The sequence below is a fragment of the Bombina bombina genome, chromosome 5 (assembly GCF_027579735.1).
Source record: "Bombina bombina isolate aBomBom1 chromosome 5, aBomBom1.pri, whole genome shotgun sequence".
Lineage (NCBI taxonomy): Eukaryota > Metazoa > Chordata > Amphibia > Anura > Bombinatoridae > Bombina > Bombina bombina.
In genome coordinates this window covers 1,067,098,988-1,067,115,978 of record NC_069503.1, presented here as the reverse complement: position 1 = coordinate 1,067,115,978, position 16,991 = coordinate 1,067,098,988, and the positions used below count along the sequence as shown (strand labels likewise).

General features: G+C 39.9%; 1 protein-coding gene across 1 annotated transcript in view; it reads left to right on the top strand.

The window, feature by feature from the left end:
* LOC128661721 (WASH complex subunit 5-like) overlaps positions 1–16,991 on the top strand; it is a 115,284-nt gene that overhangs the window by 77,668 nt on the left and 20,625 nt on the right. Inside the window, exons 18-19 of the mRNA XM_053715944.1 lie at positions 7,841–7,942; positions 11,386–11,565. Coding sequence (XP_053571919.1) covers positions 7,841–7,942; positions 11,386–11,565 — 282 coding nt within the window. The remainder of the gene's footprint in view (positions 1–7,840; positions 7,943–11,385; positions 11,566–16,991) is intronic.

Genomic DNA, 16,991 nt, shown 5'->3' with positions numbered 1-16,991 from the left:
CATTGTTGTTTTTATTTTGTAATTAGAATGGCGCGAATTGCAGCTGCGCACCACACTAATGATGGATGATATAAACTTCAAGTTCAGGACACAGGTAGAGCCTATGCTAGAGCAAAGAGGGAGCGATCACAGCAGATTTAAATACAAGAGACAATTAAAAAACACCTGCTGTCCCAACAGAGCCTTAAACAGAGAAACAAGCACTGAATGCATGAATAATTAAAGTGATGATAGCATTAGAGAAATTCCTGTACCCAAGACCCAGAAGTCTCGAAATTTAAATCCAAGCAGTACCTAAATTTCTGCAGAAATGGCTCCATTTTACAAGCTGTGGGTTCAGCTTTGTAGTGCCTTTGTATTGCTGTCCACTAGCCGTGATGCCAGGCAAACAGATTCAGAGTTGTCCTCCCTTGTCCACCCAGTGCTTTTCAAATGGAGCCTAGTATCTTTTGCATTCTGTTATCTTTGTCTAAAAGATACTGTGCTCCATTTGAGAAGCACTGGGTGGACAAGGGAGGACATCTCCGAACCTGTCTTATCAGATTGATGATGATGTTTTGCTCTATAAAAAAATTCTTATACTTTGATATCTGCACCGATTTTGAGTTTTGTGATTTGTGCAGTATGCATCTTTACAAAGCCACACCAAAACAAGATGGCTGTCTCTGCTTCCTGCTCTTCAGAGGGTGCTAGGTATGTTTGCTTGATGGAAATCATACTTTCTATTGACAAAATGCCCACGCATTCTTTTCTAGCGCAAATTCATTATTCTTGATTTGTATAATGGAGCTATAAGACAGTTGTTATCAGAAGAATTAGTATTGGTTGAAGTTTCCAGTTTAAAAAGTCTCATCAACTGGAAAACAAACTGGTTTTTGTATTGATATTAGAAAGGCCCTCTAAGCAGTAGAAAAACTGTTGGAGATTAAACCTTTACAACCACCAAATATTCATTCTTTGCCTTGAATATACAGTATGGGGGGATAAATCACTATAAAGAAGCTAATAAAAAAAGAAGTCTCATGGATCCATTTTAGAAACAAAGTGCACGAGGGGAGTTATGGGGCAGCACCTCTTCATTTCTTTTCTATGCATCTGTGATAGGTTTAAATGAAATGATGTTGTTTGAAGATTTTGTTTTTCCATTTAAGAAAAGTCATGTGTTGGAACATTGAGGGCTGAGTACTAGAAAGATTTCCCTTTCACAACACTGGATATCAATATTCCAACAATGTGATGATTTACATCAGTGTTGACATCATCCTCAAATCTTGTTTGCCTTGTTGGTTCCAGAGGAACATATCTTCAGTTTGATGAACATGTGATGAACAATTGTAAACGAACTTGCTTTGTTTTTCTTTATCCTTTGTTGACAAACATACATTGGTAGACTCAGGTGCAGTGATGCACTACTGAGAGCTAGCTGGTGATTGGTGGCTGCACATATGTGCTTTGTCATTGGCTCACTAAATATGTTCAACTAGGCATGTTTAATCCCTGCTCTTCACATATGCATTATAGAAAATGTTGGTGTAGAGATGTGCAGCTGCGAAAAATTTGGGTCATCCAAATCTTTTGTGACGAATATTCAGGGAAATTTGTTTCCTTGAATACTCGGCTGCTGTATTAGTTTACTTTAAACTAAATCGATTATTAACATTTACATTGTTTTTTTCGTTAAACAAATGTAAATGTTTAAAAGCTATAGGTAAAAAAGTTCACCTGTAGCTTAATATTTACCTTTCTTTCATGTAATTAGCAAGAGTCCATGAGCTAGTGACGTATGGGATATACATTCCTACCAGGAGGGGCAAAGTTTCCCAAACCTTAAAATGCCTATAAATACACCCCTCACCACACCCACAAATCAGTTTTACAAACTTTGCCTCCTATGGAGGTGGTGAAGTAAGTTTGTGCTAGATTCTACGTTGATATGCGCTCCGCAGCAGGTTGGAGCCCGGTTTTCCTCTCAGCGTGCAGTGAATGTCAGAGGGATGTGAGGAGAGTATTGCCTATTTGAATGCAATGATCTCCTTCTACGGGGTCTATTTCATAGGTTCTCTGTTATCGGTCGTAGAGATTCATCTCTTACCTCCCTTTTCAGATCGACGATATACTCTTATATATATATATATATATATATATATATATATATATATATATATATATATATATACCATTACCTCTGCTGATTTTCGTTTCAGTACTGGTTTGGCTTTCTACAACATGTAGATGAGTGTCCTGGGGTAAGTAAATCTTATTTTCTGTAACACTCTAAGCTATGGTTGGGCACTTTTTTATAAAGTTCTAAATATATGTATTCAAACATTTATTTGCCTTGACTCAGGATGTTCAACATTCCTTATTTTCAGACAGTCAGTTTCATATTTGGGATAATGTATTTGAATCAATCATTTTTTCTTACCTTAAAAAATTTGACTTTTTCCCTGTGGGCTGTTAGGCTCGCGGGGGCTGAAAATGCTTCATTTTATTGCGTCATTCTTGGCGCGGACTTTTTTGGCGCAAAATTTTTTTTCTGTTTCCGGCGTCATACGTGTCGCCGGAAGTTGCGTCATTTTTGACGTTCTTTTGCGTCAAAAGTGTCGGCGTTCCGGATGTGGCGTCATTTTTGGCGCCAAAAGCATTTAGGCCCAAATAATGTGGGCGTCTTATTTGGCGCTAAAAAAATATGGGCGTCACTTTTGTCTCCACATTATTTAAGTCTCATTATTTATTGCTTCTGGTTGCTAGAAGCTTGTTCACTGGCATTTGTTTCCCATTCCTGAAACTGTCATTTAAGGAATTTGATCAATTTTGCTTTATATGTTGTTTTTTCTATTACATATTGCAAGATGTTCCACGTTGCAAGTGAGTCAGAAGATACTTCAGGAAAATCGCTGCCCGGTGCTGGAGCTACCAAAGCTAAGTGTATCACTTTTGGTATCTGTTCTTTCAGCTGTTGTTTGTATTAAATGTCATGACAAACTTGTTAATGCAGATAAAATTTCCTTTAGTACTGTTACATTACCTGTTGCTGTTCCGTCAACATCTAATACTCAGAGTGTTCCTGATAACATAAGATATTTTGTTTCTAAATCCATTAAGAAGGCTATGTCTGTTATTTCTCCTTCTAGTATACATAAAAGTCTTTTAAAACTTCTCTTTTTTCAGATGAATTTTTAAATGAACATCATCATTCTGATACTGATAATGGTTCTTCTGGTTCAGAGGTTTCTGTCTCAGAGGTTGATGCTGATAAATCTTTGTATTTGTTCAAGATGGAATTTATTCGTTCTTTATTTAAAGAAGTATTAATTGCATTAGAAATAGAGGATTCTGGTCCTCTTGATACTAAAACTAAACGTTTAAATAAGGTTTTTAAATCTCCTGTAGTTATTCCAGAAGTGTTTCCTGTCCCTGATGCTATTTCTGAAGTAATTTCCAGGGAATGGAATAATTTGGGTAATTCATTTACTCCTTTTAAAACGTTTTAAGCAATTATATCCTGTGCCATCTGACAGATTAGAGTTTGGGACAAAATCCCTAAGGTTAATGGGGCTGTCTCTACTCCTGCTATATTTTTAGCGGATGTTGCTGCAGCTTCAACTTTTTGGTTAGAAGCTTTAGCGCAACAAGTAACAGATCATAATTCTCATAGCATTATTATTATTCTAGAACATGCTAATTATTTTATTTGTGATGCCATCTTTGATATCATTAGAGTTGATGTCAGGTATATGTCTCTAACTATTTTAGCTAGAAGAGCTTTATGGCTTAAAACTTGGAATGCTGATATGTCTTCTAAGTCAACTTTGCTATCCCTTTCTTTCCAGGGTAATAAATTATTCGGTTCTCAGTTGGATTCTTTTATCTCAACTGTTACTGGAGGGAAGGGAACTTTTTTACCACAGGATAAAAAATCTAAGGTAAATTTAGGTCTAATCATTTTTGTTCCTTTCATCACAACAAGGAACAAAAGCCTGATCCTTCATCCTCAGGAGCGGTATCAGTTTGGAAACCATCTTCAGTTTGGAATATATCCAAGCCTTATAGAAACCCAAAGCCAGCTCCTAAGTTCCCATGAAGGTGCGGCCCTCATTCCAGCTCAGCTGGTATGGGGCAGTTTACGTTTTTTTCAAAGAAATTTGGATCAATTCCGTTCACAATCTCTGGTTTCAGAACATTGTTTCAGAAGGGTACAGAATTGGCTTCAAGTTAAGGCCTCCTGCAAAGAGATTTTGTTCTTTCCCGTGTCCCAGTAAACTCAAGCATTTCTGAAATGTGTTTCAGATCTAGAGTTGGCTGGAGTATTTATGCCGGTTCCAGTTCTGGAACAGGGGCTGGGGTTCTATTCTATCTCTTCATTGTACCAAAGAAGGTCTATTCCTTCAGACCAGTTCCGGATCTATCAATATTGAATCGTTATGTAAGGATACCAACATTCAAGATGGTAACTGTAAGGACTATCCTGCCTTTTGTTCAGCAAGGGCATTATATGTCTACAATAGATTTACAGGATGCATTTCTGCATATTCCGATTCATCCAGATCACTTTTAGTTTCTGAGATTCTCTTTTCTAGACAAGCATTACCAGTTTGTGGCTCTACCGTTTGGCCTAGCATCAGCTCCAAGAATTTTTACAAAGGTTCTCGGTGCCCTTCTGTTTGTAATCAGAGAACAGGGTATTGGTATTTCCTTATTTGGACGATATCTTGGTACTTGCTCAGTCTTCACATTTAGCAGAATCTCATACGAATCGACTTGTGTTGTTTCTTCAAGATCATGGTTGGAGGATCAATTTACCAAAAAGTTCATTGATTCCTCAGACAAGGGTAACCTTTTTAGGTTTCCAGATAGATTCAGTGTCCGTGACTCTGTCTTTGTCAGACAAGAGAAGTCTAACATTGATATCAGCTTGTCAAAACCTTCAGTCACAATCATTCCCTTTGGTAGCCTTATGCATGGAAATTTTAGGTCTTATGACTGCTGCATCGGACGCGATCTCCTTTGCTCGTTTTCACATGCAACCTCTTCAGCTCTGTATGCTGAACCAATGGTGCAGGGATTACACAAAGATATCTCAATTAATATCTTTAAACCGATTGTACGACACTCTCTGACGTGGTGGACAGATCACCATCGTTTAGTTCAGGGGGCTTCTTTTGTTCTTCTGACCTGGACTGTAATTTCACAGATGCAAGTCTTACAGGTTGGGGAGCTGTGTGGGGGTCTCTGATGGCACAAGGGGTTTGGGAATCTCAGGGGGTGAGATTACCGATCAATATTTTGGAACTCCGTGCAATTTTCAGAGCTCTTCAGTCTTGGCCTCTTCTGAAGAGAGAGTCGTTCATTTGTTTTCAGACAGACAATGTCACAACTGTGGCATACATCAATCATCAAGGAGGGACTCACAGTCCTCTGGCTATGAAAGAAGTATCTCGAATTCTGGTTTGGGCGAAATCCAGCTCCTGTCTAATCTCTGCGGTTCATTTCCCAGGTATAGACAATTGGGAAGCGGATTATCTCAGTCGCCAAACGTTGCATCCGGGCGAATGGTCTCTTCACCCAGAGGTATTTCTTCAGATTGTTCAAATGTGGGAACTTCCAGAAATAGATCTGATGGCTTCTCATCTAAACAAGAAACTTCCCAGGTTTCTGTTCAGATCCCGGGATCCTCAGGCGGAGGCAGTGAATGCATTATCACTTCCTTGGAAGTATCATCCTGCCTATATCTCTCCACCTCTAGTTCTTCTTCCAAGAGTAATCTCCAAGATTCTGAAGGAATGCTCGTTTGTTCTGCTGGTAGCTCCAGCATGGACGGATCTTGTTCGGATGGCCTCTTGCCAACCGTGGGCTCTTCCGTTAAGACCAGACCTTCTGTCGCAAGGTCCTTTTTTCCATCAGGATCTCAAATCTTTAAATTTAAGGGTATGGAGATTGAACGCTTGATTCTTGGTCAAAGAGGTTTCTCTGACTCTGTGATTAATACTATGTTACAGGCTCGTAAATCTGTATCTAGAGAGATATATTATAGAGTCTGGAAGACTTATATTTCTTGGTGTCTTCTCATCATTTTTCCTGGCATTCTTTTAGAATTCCGAGAATTTTACAGTTTCTTCAGGATGGTTTAGATAAAGGTTTGTCCGCAAGTTTCTTGACAGGACAAATCTCTGCCCTTTCTGTTCTTTTTCACAGAAAGATTGCTAATCTTCCTGATATTCATTGTTTTGTACAAGACTTGGTTCGTATAAAACCTGTCATTAAGTTAATTTCTCCTCCTTGGAGTTTGAATTTGGTTCTGGGGGCTCTTCTAGCTCCTCCTTTTGAACCCATGCATTCATTGGACATTAAACTTCTTTCTTGTAAAGTTTTGTTTCTTTTGGCCATCTCTTCTGCCAGAAGAGTCTCTGAATTATCTGCTCTTTCTTGTGAGTCTCCTTTTCTGATTTTTCATCAGGATAAGGCGGTGTTGCGAACTTCTTTTGAATTTTTACCTAAGGTTGTGTATTCTAACAACATTAGTAGAGAAATTGTGGTTCCTTCATTATGTCCTAATCCTAAGAATTCTAAGGAGAAATCATTGCATTCTTTGGATGTTGTTAGAGCTTTGAAATATTATGTTGAAGCTACTAAGTCTTTCCGAAAGACTTTTAGTCTATTTTTCATCTTTTCTGGTTCTAGAAAAGGCCAGAAAGCTTCTGCCATTTCTTTGGCATCTTGGCTGAAATCTTTAATTCATCATGCCTATGTCGTGTCGGGTAAAACTCCGCCTCAAAGGATTACAGCTCATTCTACTAGGTCAGTTTTTACTTCCTGGGCGTTTAGGAATGAAGCTTCGGTTGTTCAGATTTGCAAAGCAGCAACTTGGTCCTCTTTGCATACTTTTACTAAATTCTACCATTTTGATGTGTTTTCTTCTTCTGAAGCAGTTTTTGGTAGAAAAGTACTTCAGGCAGCGGTTTCAGTTTGAATTTTCTGCTTATGTTTTCATTAAACTTTATTTTGGGTGTGGATTATTTTCAGCAGGAATTGGCTGTCTTTATTTTATCCCTCCCTCTCTAGTGACTCTTGCGTGGAAAGATCCACATCTTGGGTAGTCATTATCCCATACGTCACTAGCTCATGGACTCTTGCTAATTACATGAAAGAAAACATAATTTATGTAAGAACTTACCTGATAAATTCATTTCTTTCATATTAGCAAGAGTCCATGAGGCCCACCCTTTCTTGTGGTGGTTATGATTTTTTTGTATAAAGCACAATTATTCCAATTCCTTATTTTTTATGCTTTCTCACTTTTTTCTTATCACCCCACTTCTTGGCTATTCGTTAAACTGATTTGTGGGTGTGGTGAGGGGTGTATTTATAGGCATTTTAAGGTTTGGGAAACTTTGCCCCTCCTGGTAGGAATGTATATCCCATACGTCACTAGCTCATGGACTCTTGCTAATATGAAAGAAATGAATTTATCAGGTAAGTTCTTACATAAATTATGTTTTTTGTGTGCTGGAGAGCACGCTAATCCCGTCCTCTTTTTTTTTTCACAGAACCCCGGTTGCGCCAATAGGAGGCTTAGCACAGCCGTCTCCCTTTAGTGCAGGCCCTGGAAGCCGCCGTGCTAAGCCTCCTGCTAGCGAGGCTGGGGTTCTGTGAAGAAGAGGGTTAGCGTGACTCTCCGACGCACAAAAGGTAAGTATTGCTCCTATAAAATTCATTTTTAAAAAAACGAATGAATATTAATGAATTTCTTTAAAATGAATAACCAATTTCCATAACGAAACGAATGAACATCTCTAGTCTTTAATGTCCTTATAATGTCATTGTATATATTTTTTTTCAGGTAGATCCAAAACAGCTATTGGAAGATGGTATAAGGAAGGAGCTTGTTAAGAGAGTTGCTCTGGCACTTCACAAGGGACTTATCTTCAACCCAAGAGCAAGGGTAAGTTTATTAAGTACTAGCATCCTATAATTGTTGTTTTTTTACCTCCCTATACAGTTCCCATTCTCCAATATAGAGATGCAAATACCATGCTCTCTACAGACTACAAAATGTATCTGCCAGACAAGGATGTAAAGGCAGCATATACCTGTGCTATCTTAAAGGGACATTATAATCAACTTATTTTTTGTTTCTTCTGTCATTGCTGTAATTAATGTAGTGTAGTGTAAAGTAGTAGGAGGTTCACTTGCACCTCGAATTGTGATTTTAGAATAAATGCAATGCCCCAGTATATACAAAACATTGTATTTTGTTCATATTGGCTCGCGTACATTTTTGTTGGTTTTAGTACAAAGAATCTGGTTAACATGATCTTAATTTTATACAGTTAAATTTAGTCACTGTAAGTTCATTTTCTGTTCATTCCAAAGTTAATTTCAGGTTTTAAAGGAGTTAAAGATTAAGTATCAAAAACTCTCCATCTTGGAGTACAATTGTAGTGCAGACTTTAAAGGGAGACAACTTAAATTCTCTAAGAAAGCGCAGAGCCTGGAAGTCCCAGAGAGATGAAAGCTGCCTCTCATAAAAGTAATAAACGTGTCTGGGATACTGAATCTCACAGGGCTAGCAGGGGTGCACCTGACACTGAGATACCTACTCAGTTTGAAGCAAATGAAACAAAACAAAAAAACAGTGGTATCGAGCTCATTGTATCCGGGGGCCACTGGCCACGTTTTTTACCCCCATAGGGGCCACTTGAACAGAGCAAGTGCTCTGGAACTGGATATACTAGAAACTGGAAGTGACATTTACCCAAGTAGTAGTGCAGGGTAGGAGCTGTACACAACAATAGTTTATATTTATCTTGTGAGTGCTAAGTGAAGTGATCATTCTGGAACTGAATAAAAAGTGTTAGAGGGCCCATATAGATTAACTTGTTACACCTCTTAGAACCTTAAAGAAATTGATGGGGTCAAATTAATAATTTACCTAATAAACAAGGGAGGGCCAGATTAAACTATTTTGAGGGCTGCATATAGCCCCAGGGCCAGCACTTTGAGACCACTGAAACATTTTATTTTGACAGAGCATACAATGTTTAAAAAGATTCCATTTTACTGCTATTATCACATTTGCTTCGTACCCATCTTATTCTTTGTTATAGAGACACCTAATTAGGTGTATGGATCACTTGATGGCAGGAAATAGTGCTGCCATCTAGTACTCTTAAATATGAATTACATTCTTGCAAAAGTGCTGCCTTTATAGTTCTTGAGACATGTGCAAGCTCCTGAGCTTACATACCTGATTTTCAACAAAAGATACCAAGCAAATAAAGAAAATGGGAAAATTGTACGCCCTGTCTGAATCATAAAAGAAAAAAGTTTTTCATATCCCTTTAATCAGTGCTCTAGTTTAGTACACAATACTTTTTTTTTATCAATTAAATAAGTATTGTGAATTTTGAGCAATCTTCACCTGCATACAACTGGTCAGGGAGCCCTGCAGGGTTAAAATGTGGAGAATATAATCAGGGCTATGAGGGAACTTCAGACACACCCAGTGACCACCACTGTCCAGCCCACTATCTGACTGTCAGGCTTATTTACATATTTAAAAATTCAAAGGGCTCCATGTACTAAGCAGTCAGCGAGCTACCCGCAACAAATCTCGCGTCAAAATTCGCAAACTGATATGTACAAAGCCGTCAATTATGTTAAAACTCGCATCTTTAAAATTGCGAGCGTACTTATCCGCCAAACCTCGCTACCGCTCCATTTTTCACTGTAATTAGACACATTTGACCACCAACTCGCCAAAAACGAATGTACTAAAAAATCTATTTGTCCGCTCGCTACAATTTCCGCTCCCACCTCGTTATTTTTGCCTCGCCACCTTTTAGGTGGCGGGCAAGGTACAAAACAATAGGAAAGTCAATCTAGACGCCAGTCTAGACATATATAAAAGGCAGTAATATCAGCATTGTACTAACAGCATAACTGGCGTCTAATTTGTCTCTCATTTCCATGTACATAAATTGCGCCCAATTTGTCGACTGTAATTAAAGAGTAATCTATTTAAATTTGTATTGTATAGTTGTCAATCTTTATAATTATTTTTATATTAATATTTATATATTATCAGATCCAGATGAAGCCATATCCAAATTGTAAATAAATATTACAAAAATAACGCTCTGTTATCACTCTTCAAAAAATTTTGAACAATAATAAAGTTGTTTAGATAAGTTGAACTTTTATAGGAGCAAAATTCTATTCCCGCGACTACTATGATGTTCGTGACACCTTGCATGTCACGTGTTAATAATTGGCCAGACAATTCAACTGAAAGTTAAGTACATCAGCTTAGTCGCGGCGAGCGAGGCGTCAAATTTATCAACAATCCGCAACTGCTCGCGGCGGGCTAGACTTGTCTATTTATTGGGGGAATATTAGTACATAGCGACAGCGGACACCATTTCGCCCGCGGCGAGTAAAGGCGAGTTTATCCGCGTCTACAATGACGGATGAATTGACGGCTTAGTACATGGAGCCCAAAGTGTTATGCATATAGGAAAACATAAACAGAAATATCTAGAATATAATCCTTTGTTAAAGTTACACAGAAACTTTCAAAGTACAATCAGAATCCGTAAAATCACACTTCTGAGTGGATAGCTTTAGTATTTGGTTAAATCTCAAAAATGTGATAACTTTTCATATGATATAAACCTATAATTATTTTAGGAATATATATCTGAAGATCATATTATTGTATCATATTATGCAAATGTTACCAGCTACCAGGAACGAATTTTAAAGGGACATAAAAGTACAATAGTAAAATGCTCTAATATGCTAAAGTATTTTACTGTATTTACTTAAAGGGACATTGAGCACTAAATACATGTTATAAGCATAATATTGAGGTTATTCCCGGCCTCCCTCTAGTCATGGGTGCTGCAATGCTGAAATCTATCATTCACTAGTTTCCAGTGCTGACCTGTTTGCGCATGTGCAGCAACTCAACTTCAGGTACCTGCAGTGTAACTTAAGTTCCAATATGGCAGCACCCATGATCAGAGGGAGGTGCATGAAATCTATTTAGTGTTCAGTGTCCCTTTAAACCCCACAGATGGGTTAAACATGTAGTTCAAGTCTAATTAAAAGTGACCATTCTTAAACCTAAACACAGCATGGGAGCTGCATATGTGTGTAGTATCCAAGGATCAACCATGTCCAGCTCAGGAGTGCCAGTGCATTTGTGTTTAACCACATAACTGTTACGGAGTAACATAGATTGGGGCACACAGAAGTGCAATAGTAAACTGCTCTAGAGCATTAAGGCATTTTTCTGTTGCACTTTAATGGCAACAAACCTTTAGTTGTTGTTGATTGTTTTGTATGGTTACTGATATAAATACCTTTTTGTTTTTATTGTAGCCTAGTGAATTGCTGCCAAAGTTAAAGGAAATGGCAGCTACAATGGATGGATTCCACCGCTCATTTGAGTACATTCAGGATTATGTTAGTATCTATGGATTGAAAATATGGCAGGAGGAGGTGTCTCGTATTGTCAACTATAACGTGGAGCAGGAGTGCAACAACTTCCTTAGATCCAAGGTAAAAATTGTACTGTAAAATGTTCTCCTCTTTGTATTCCCAGTGATCCATTTGACCTGTTAGGGTGTATTAAAATGTTTACAAAATGCTTGTTTACTTTTATTTTGCTATTTAAAGTAACTTATGCAAGAGTGTTCCTGCAGAAACTTTGAATGCAATGAAGTCTTATCAGCTGCTTGTCTGAGTACACTGTGCCTTTAAGTAAAAATGTTCTGGCTTTACTCTGCAATAAGCATGATGGTATCACCATATTGCTGGAAACTATTTACTGTAAGTATGTTCAATTGCAGTCTGTACCATAACATATGTTCTATAATCAGGCATAAAGGATCAACATAAAAATGAAGGGCAACCTGCATATACCCACAAAAGGGAGGGGGTCTGTTTTCTGCATAATTTTACATAGTTTTCATATACATATAACAAAAACATAAAAGAAGGAAAATAAACTGTTTTGGTGTTTAAAAACACTAAAAAAGTTATTAATTATATAGGAATAACTAAAATAATATGATGGAATGGACAGAGTAATGTAGTCACATGTCATGTTACTATGGTAACAAGTTACCTGATTTAGAAGTATTCTCTTACAAACAGATACTGCCTTGGATGAGATACAAACAAATCTATAACTTAAAGGCACAGAACAAAAAGACACTACAGTTACAACAGCTCTGCTTTCCTGGCCAATAGCTTGATACCCCGGTATCAGGTGTGTGCAGTGGTGTAGAACCAACTAAAGTACTAAACAGTAAAACAATAAAATGCTGTATCATATTTCAGCCCAAAAAACATGCCCTATTCAGGGTTGCACAATCTAAAAAGCTGTTTTTTTATGCTTAATGGTAGCTGTTTCCTAGATGTAGGATAATATCCTACTATATAAAAGGCCAAGTGTGTTTGTCCGAAGCTGTAATGCGCATTAGAGACAGCATGAGGACAAACACACCTGGCCTTACCTGACATGCTGTTGCAGCGAAAGTGGGCGTGGCCAGGCGCGGTCAGTGCGAGAGAGGGGAGAGAAATAGAGAGGGGAGAGACAAAAAGAGATAGGAAAGAGCTAAAGAGAGGGGAAAGTGCAGAAGAGAGGGGGGAGAGAGAGCAAAATAGAGGGGAAAGAGCGAAAAAGAGAGGGGGGGAGAAAGCAATAGAGAGGGGGGGAGAGAGAGAGAAAAAGAGAGTGATGGAGAGAGAGAGCAAAAGAGAGGTGAGAGAGACAGAGCAAAAGAGAGAGGGGGAGACAGAGAGCAAATGAGAGGGGGGAGAGAGAGAGCAAAAGAGAGGGGGCAGAGAGAGAGCAAAAGAGAGGGGGGGAGAGAGAGTGCAAATGAGAGGGGGGAGAGAGAGAGTGCAAATGAGAGGGGGGAGAGAGAGAGTGCAAAAGAGAGGGGGGATAGAGAGTGCAAAAGAGAGGGGCGGAGAGAGAGAGCGCAAAAGAGAGGGGCGGAGAGAGAGAGCGCAAAAGAGAGGGGCGGAGAGAGAGAGCGCAAAAGAGAGGGGGAGAGATAGAGAGAGCGCAAAAGAGAGGGGGGAGAGAGAGCGCAAGAGAGGGGGGAGAGAGAGTGCAAAAGAGAGGGGGAGAGCGCGCAAGAGAGTGGGGGAGAGAGAGCCAAAAGAGAGAGAGACCGCAAAAGAGACGGGGAGAGAGAGAGCGTAAAAGAGAGGGGGGGGAGAGAGAGAGCAAAAGAGAGGGGGAGAGAGAGCAAAAGAGAGGGGGAGTGAAAGCAAAAGAGAGGGGGAGAGAAAGCAAAAGAGAGGGTGGAGAGAAAGCAAAAGAGGGGGAGAGAAGGCCAATTGTGTTTGTCCGAAGCTGTAATGCGCATTAGAGACAGCATGAGGACAAACACACCTGGCCTTACCTGACATGCTGTTGCAGCGAAAGTGGGCGTGGCCAGGCGCGGTCAGTGCGAGAGAGGGGAGAGACAAAAAGAGACAGGAAAGAGCTAAAGAGAGGGGAAAGTGCAGAAGAGAGGGGGGAGAGAGAGCAAAATAGAGGGGAAAGAGCGAAAAAGAGAGGGGGGGAGAAAGCAATAGAGAGGGGGGGAGAGAGAGAAAAAGAGAGGGATGGAGAGAGAGAGAGCAAAAGAGAGGTGAGAGAGACAGAGCAAAAGAGAGAGGGGGAGAGAGAGAGCAAAAGAGAGGGGGCAGAGAGAGAGCAAAAGAGAGGGGGCAGAGAGAGAGCAAAAGAGAGGGGGGGAGAGAGAGAGAGCGCAAAAGAGAGGGGGAGAGAGAGAGCGCAAAAGAGAGGGGGGAGAGAGAGCGCAAGAGAGGGGGGAGTGAGAGCACAAAAGAGAGTGGGAGACAGAGTGCAAAAGAGAGGGGGAGAGCGCGCAAGAGAGTGGGGGAGAGAGACCGCAAAAGAGAGGGGGAGAGAGAGAGCGCAAAAGAGAGGGGGAGAGAGAGCGCAAAAGAGAGGGGGGAGAGAGTGCAAAAGAGAGGGGGAGAGAGAGCGCAAAAGAGAGGGGGGGGAGAGAGAGAGCGCAAAAGAGAGGGGGAGAGAGAGAGAGAGCGCAAGAGAGGGGGGAGAGAGAGCACAAAAGAGAGGGGGAGACAGAGTGCAAAAGAGAGGGGGAGAGCGCGCAAGAGAGTGGGGGAGAGAGAGCCAAAAGAGAGAGAGACCGCAAAAGAGAGGGGGAGAGAGAGAGCGTAAAAGAGAGGGGGGGAGAGAGAGCGCAAAAGAGAGGGGGGAGAGAGAGCAAAAGAGAGGGGGAGAGAAAGCAAAAGAGGGGGAGAGAAGGAGCAAAAGAGAGGGGGGAGAGAGCGCAAAAGAGAGGGTGGAGAGAGAGCTCAAAAGAGAGGGGGGAGAGAGAGAGCGCAAAAGAGAGGGGGGAGAGAGAGAGCGCAAAAGAGAGGGGAGAGAGCACGCAAAAGAGAGGGGGAGAGAGAGCAAAAGAGAGGGGGAGAGAGAGCGCAATAGAGAGGGGGAGAGAGAGCGCAAAAGAGAGGGGGAGAGAGAGAGCAAAAGAGAGGTGGAGCGAGAGAAAGCGCAAAAGAGAGGGGGAGAGAGCACAAAAGAGAGGTGGAGAGAGAGAGAGAGCAAGGGGGGTGGGACTGCTGTACTGCAAAAAATGGCCCATGTGAACGGGCTTTAGGACTAGTATATTATAAAAAATAAATACTATTCTGTATGATTTCTGTACAGCATCACATATGTAAATGCTCCTATTGCTATTTAAATATGAAAAAAGGTTGTTTACCAATTTCTTGATATTTACAATTAAAACCTAAGATGTACTTCTTAAAGGGACATGAAACCCAATTTTTTTTCTTTCATGATTTAGAAAGAGCATGTCATTTTATACAACTTTTCAATTTACTACTATCTAATTTGCTCCATTCTCTTGATGTCCTTTGTTGAAAAGCATATCTAAATAGGCTCAATAGCTGCTGATTAGTGACTTTGCAAAGATGCCTTGTGTGATTGGCTCACCCTTGTGCATTGCCATTTCTTCAACAAAGGATATCTGAAGAATGAAGCAAATTAAATAATAGAAGTAATATGGAATGTTGTTTCAAATTGTATTCTCTATCTGAATCATGAAATAAAAATATTGGATTCATGTCCCTTTAATAGAACCAGTTGGCTCTGCTTCTGAGCTTAGTTCTAGTTGGTACAGGGTTTCACAATAAAATCACTTTTGTACAGCTTTATATGTAACCCACACCTTGAATACTACTGTTAAATACAGTACATCTTAAATTTTTACATTTTTAATTTCCTGTATTTCCTGCACATTAACATGGTTGCTTCTGATGATGGTTATCCCTTGATAAGATATTTATTAAACTCTATTAAGTGGTTAGTAAATCTTGTTTCAAGGCCTCTATATAAGATTATTTGTTATATTCTGTGATTCAGGTAAAGATATTCTAATTATGTTACTCACCCAGAAAAGCGTAATATATTATTTGTTTGTGCACATTCCCACCTGTAGTACTGATCACTGTTATGGAATGCAGTGTTTGATGTCAGATGTCAAGACATTTTAAATATGAACCATTGGAATAGGTGCAGTTTTTTTGTTTGTTTTTTGGTTAAAGGGACACTAAACTTAAAATTATACTTTAATTAATCTTATTGAGTATGCAGTTTTAAGAGACTTTAGAGTCTACTTCTATTATCAAATTTTGCACATTCTTTTTTTAATGCCAGCTGGGCCGTACCGCTATTGGCTAAGAGGTGGAAAGATCACCTCATTGAAAAAATAGCTGCTGCGGGCGGCCTGAGGCTATCTGGGCGACATACACTACATGAAGTATTTTAAACCTCATGACTGAAAGTCCCCTTTATTTGTTGCGCTAGCAAATCCAGCGTAATCACTTTAAGATTGTTGTGTTGGTTGTTTTTCTTTGTTGAACATAAGAGGGCAGTTTAAACTGTATTATGCTTTTTTGTTGTTTGAAAAACAAATCTTCCTGTGCTAAAAACAACTTTTCTTTTACAAGATATACCGAGTCCACGGTTTCATCCTTTACTTGTGGGATATATTCCTCCTGCTAACAGGAAGTGGCAAAGAGCACCACAGCAGAGCTGCTATATAGCTCCTCCCCTAACCCCTCCCCCCAGTCATTCTCTTTGCCTATGCATAGCAATAGGAAGGGTAAAGTTTATGTGGTGATAAAAAGATAGTTTAGTTTTTCTTCAATCAATATTTTTTTATTTTAAATGGTACCGGTGTGTACTGTTTTACTCTGGCATGATAGGGATGAAGAATCATGCCTTGAGTCTGATGATCTTAGCGGTAGTAACTAAGATCGATGTTCGTTCCCACTAGTGATGCTGAGGAAGTACAGGAGAAGTCTTCAGTATGGGGGAATGTTTTTCTTGCTGCAAGCAATTTCAAGGTATGTGCAGTCATTTATATTCTGAGGAGACATGATATATCAGAAACTGGCTGACATATTCCCCATAAGGGGCAAGGGTAAGCAGTATTCCTTATTATGGGGTGATACTGTGGTAGCCTATATATTTTTATCCCAGTCTAAATTCCTGGGGATACTTAAGGGCTATGTGGTTAGACACTGGGGCAGCCTAGGCAACCTTCTGTTAACGATAAATGGAGGTTTTTTGAGGCTGAGTTGTATAATTTCTGTGGGGTTCACATGGCATATTTATTTTAAAAGCAGTGTGTACATATGTTAGTTGAAAACGCTTCCCATGCGTTTTTCTTTATTTTTGGCTCATCAGACAGGATGGGCGGGGCCTATTTTCGTGCTTCAGTGCGCAGTTAGTTTTTTCTGGAGAGGTAGCAGCCATTAGCTCCCGTTGGACCCAGACTGTGATGCTGTACTTTGGAGAGAGACCGGATCGTTTTTGACAGGTCTTGGGGGCTGGTAGGTGCCACAGCAGAGCTGTGGCGAGGTGCAGAAGTCATTTAGTGAAAAATTGTCTGCAGATTGTTCGTTTACTGCCTAATTTGCTAAAA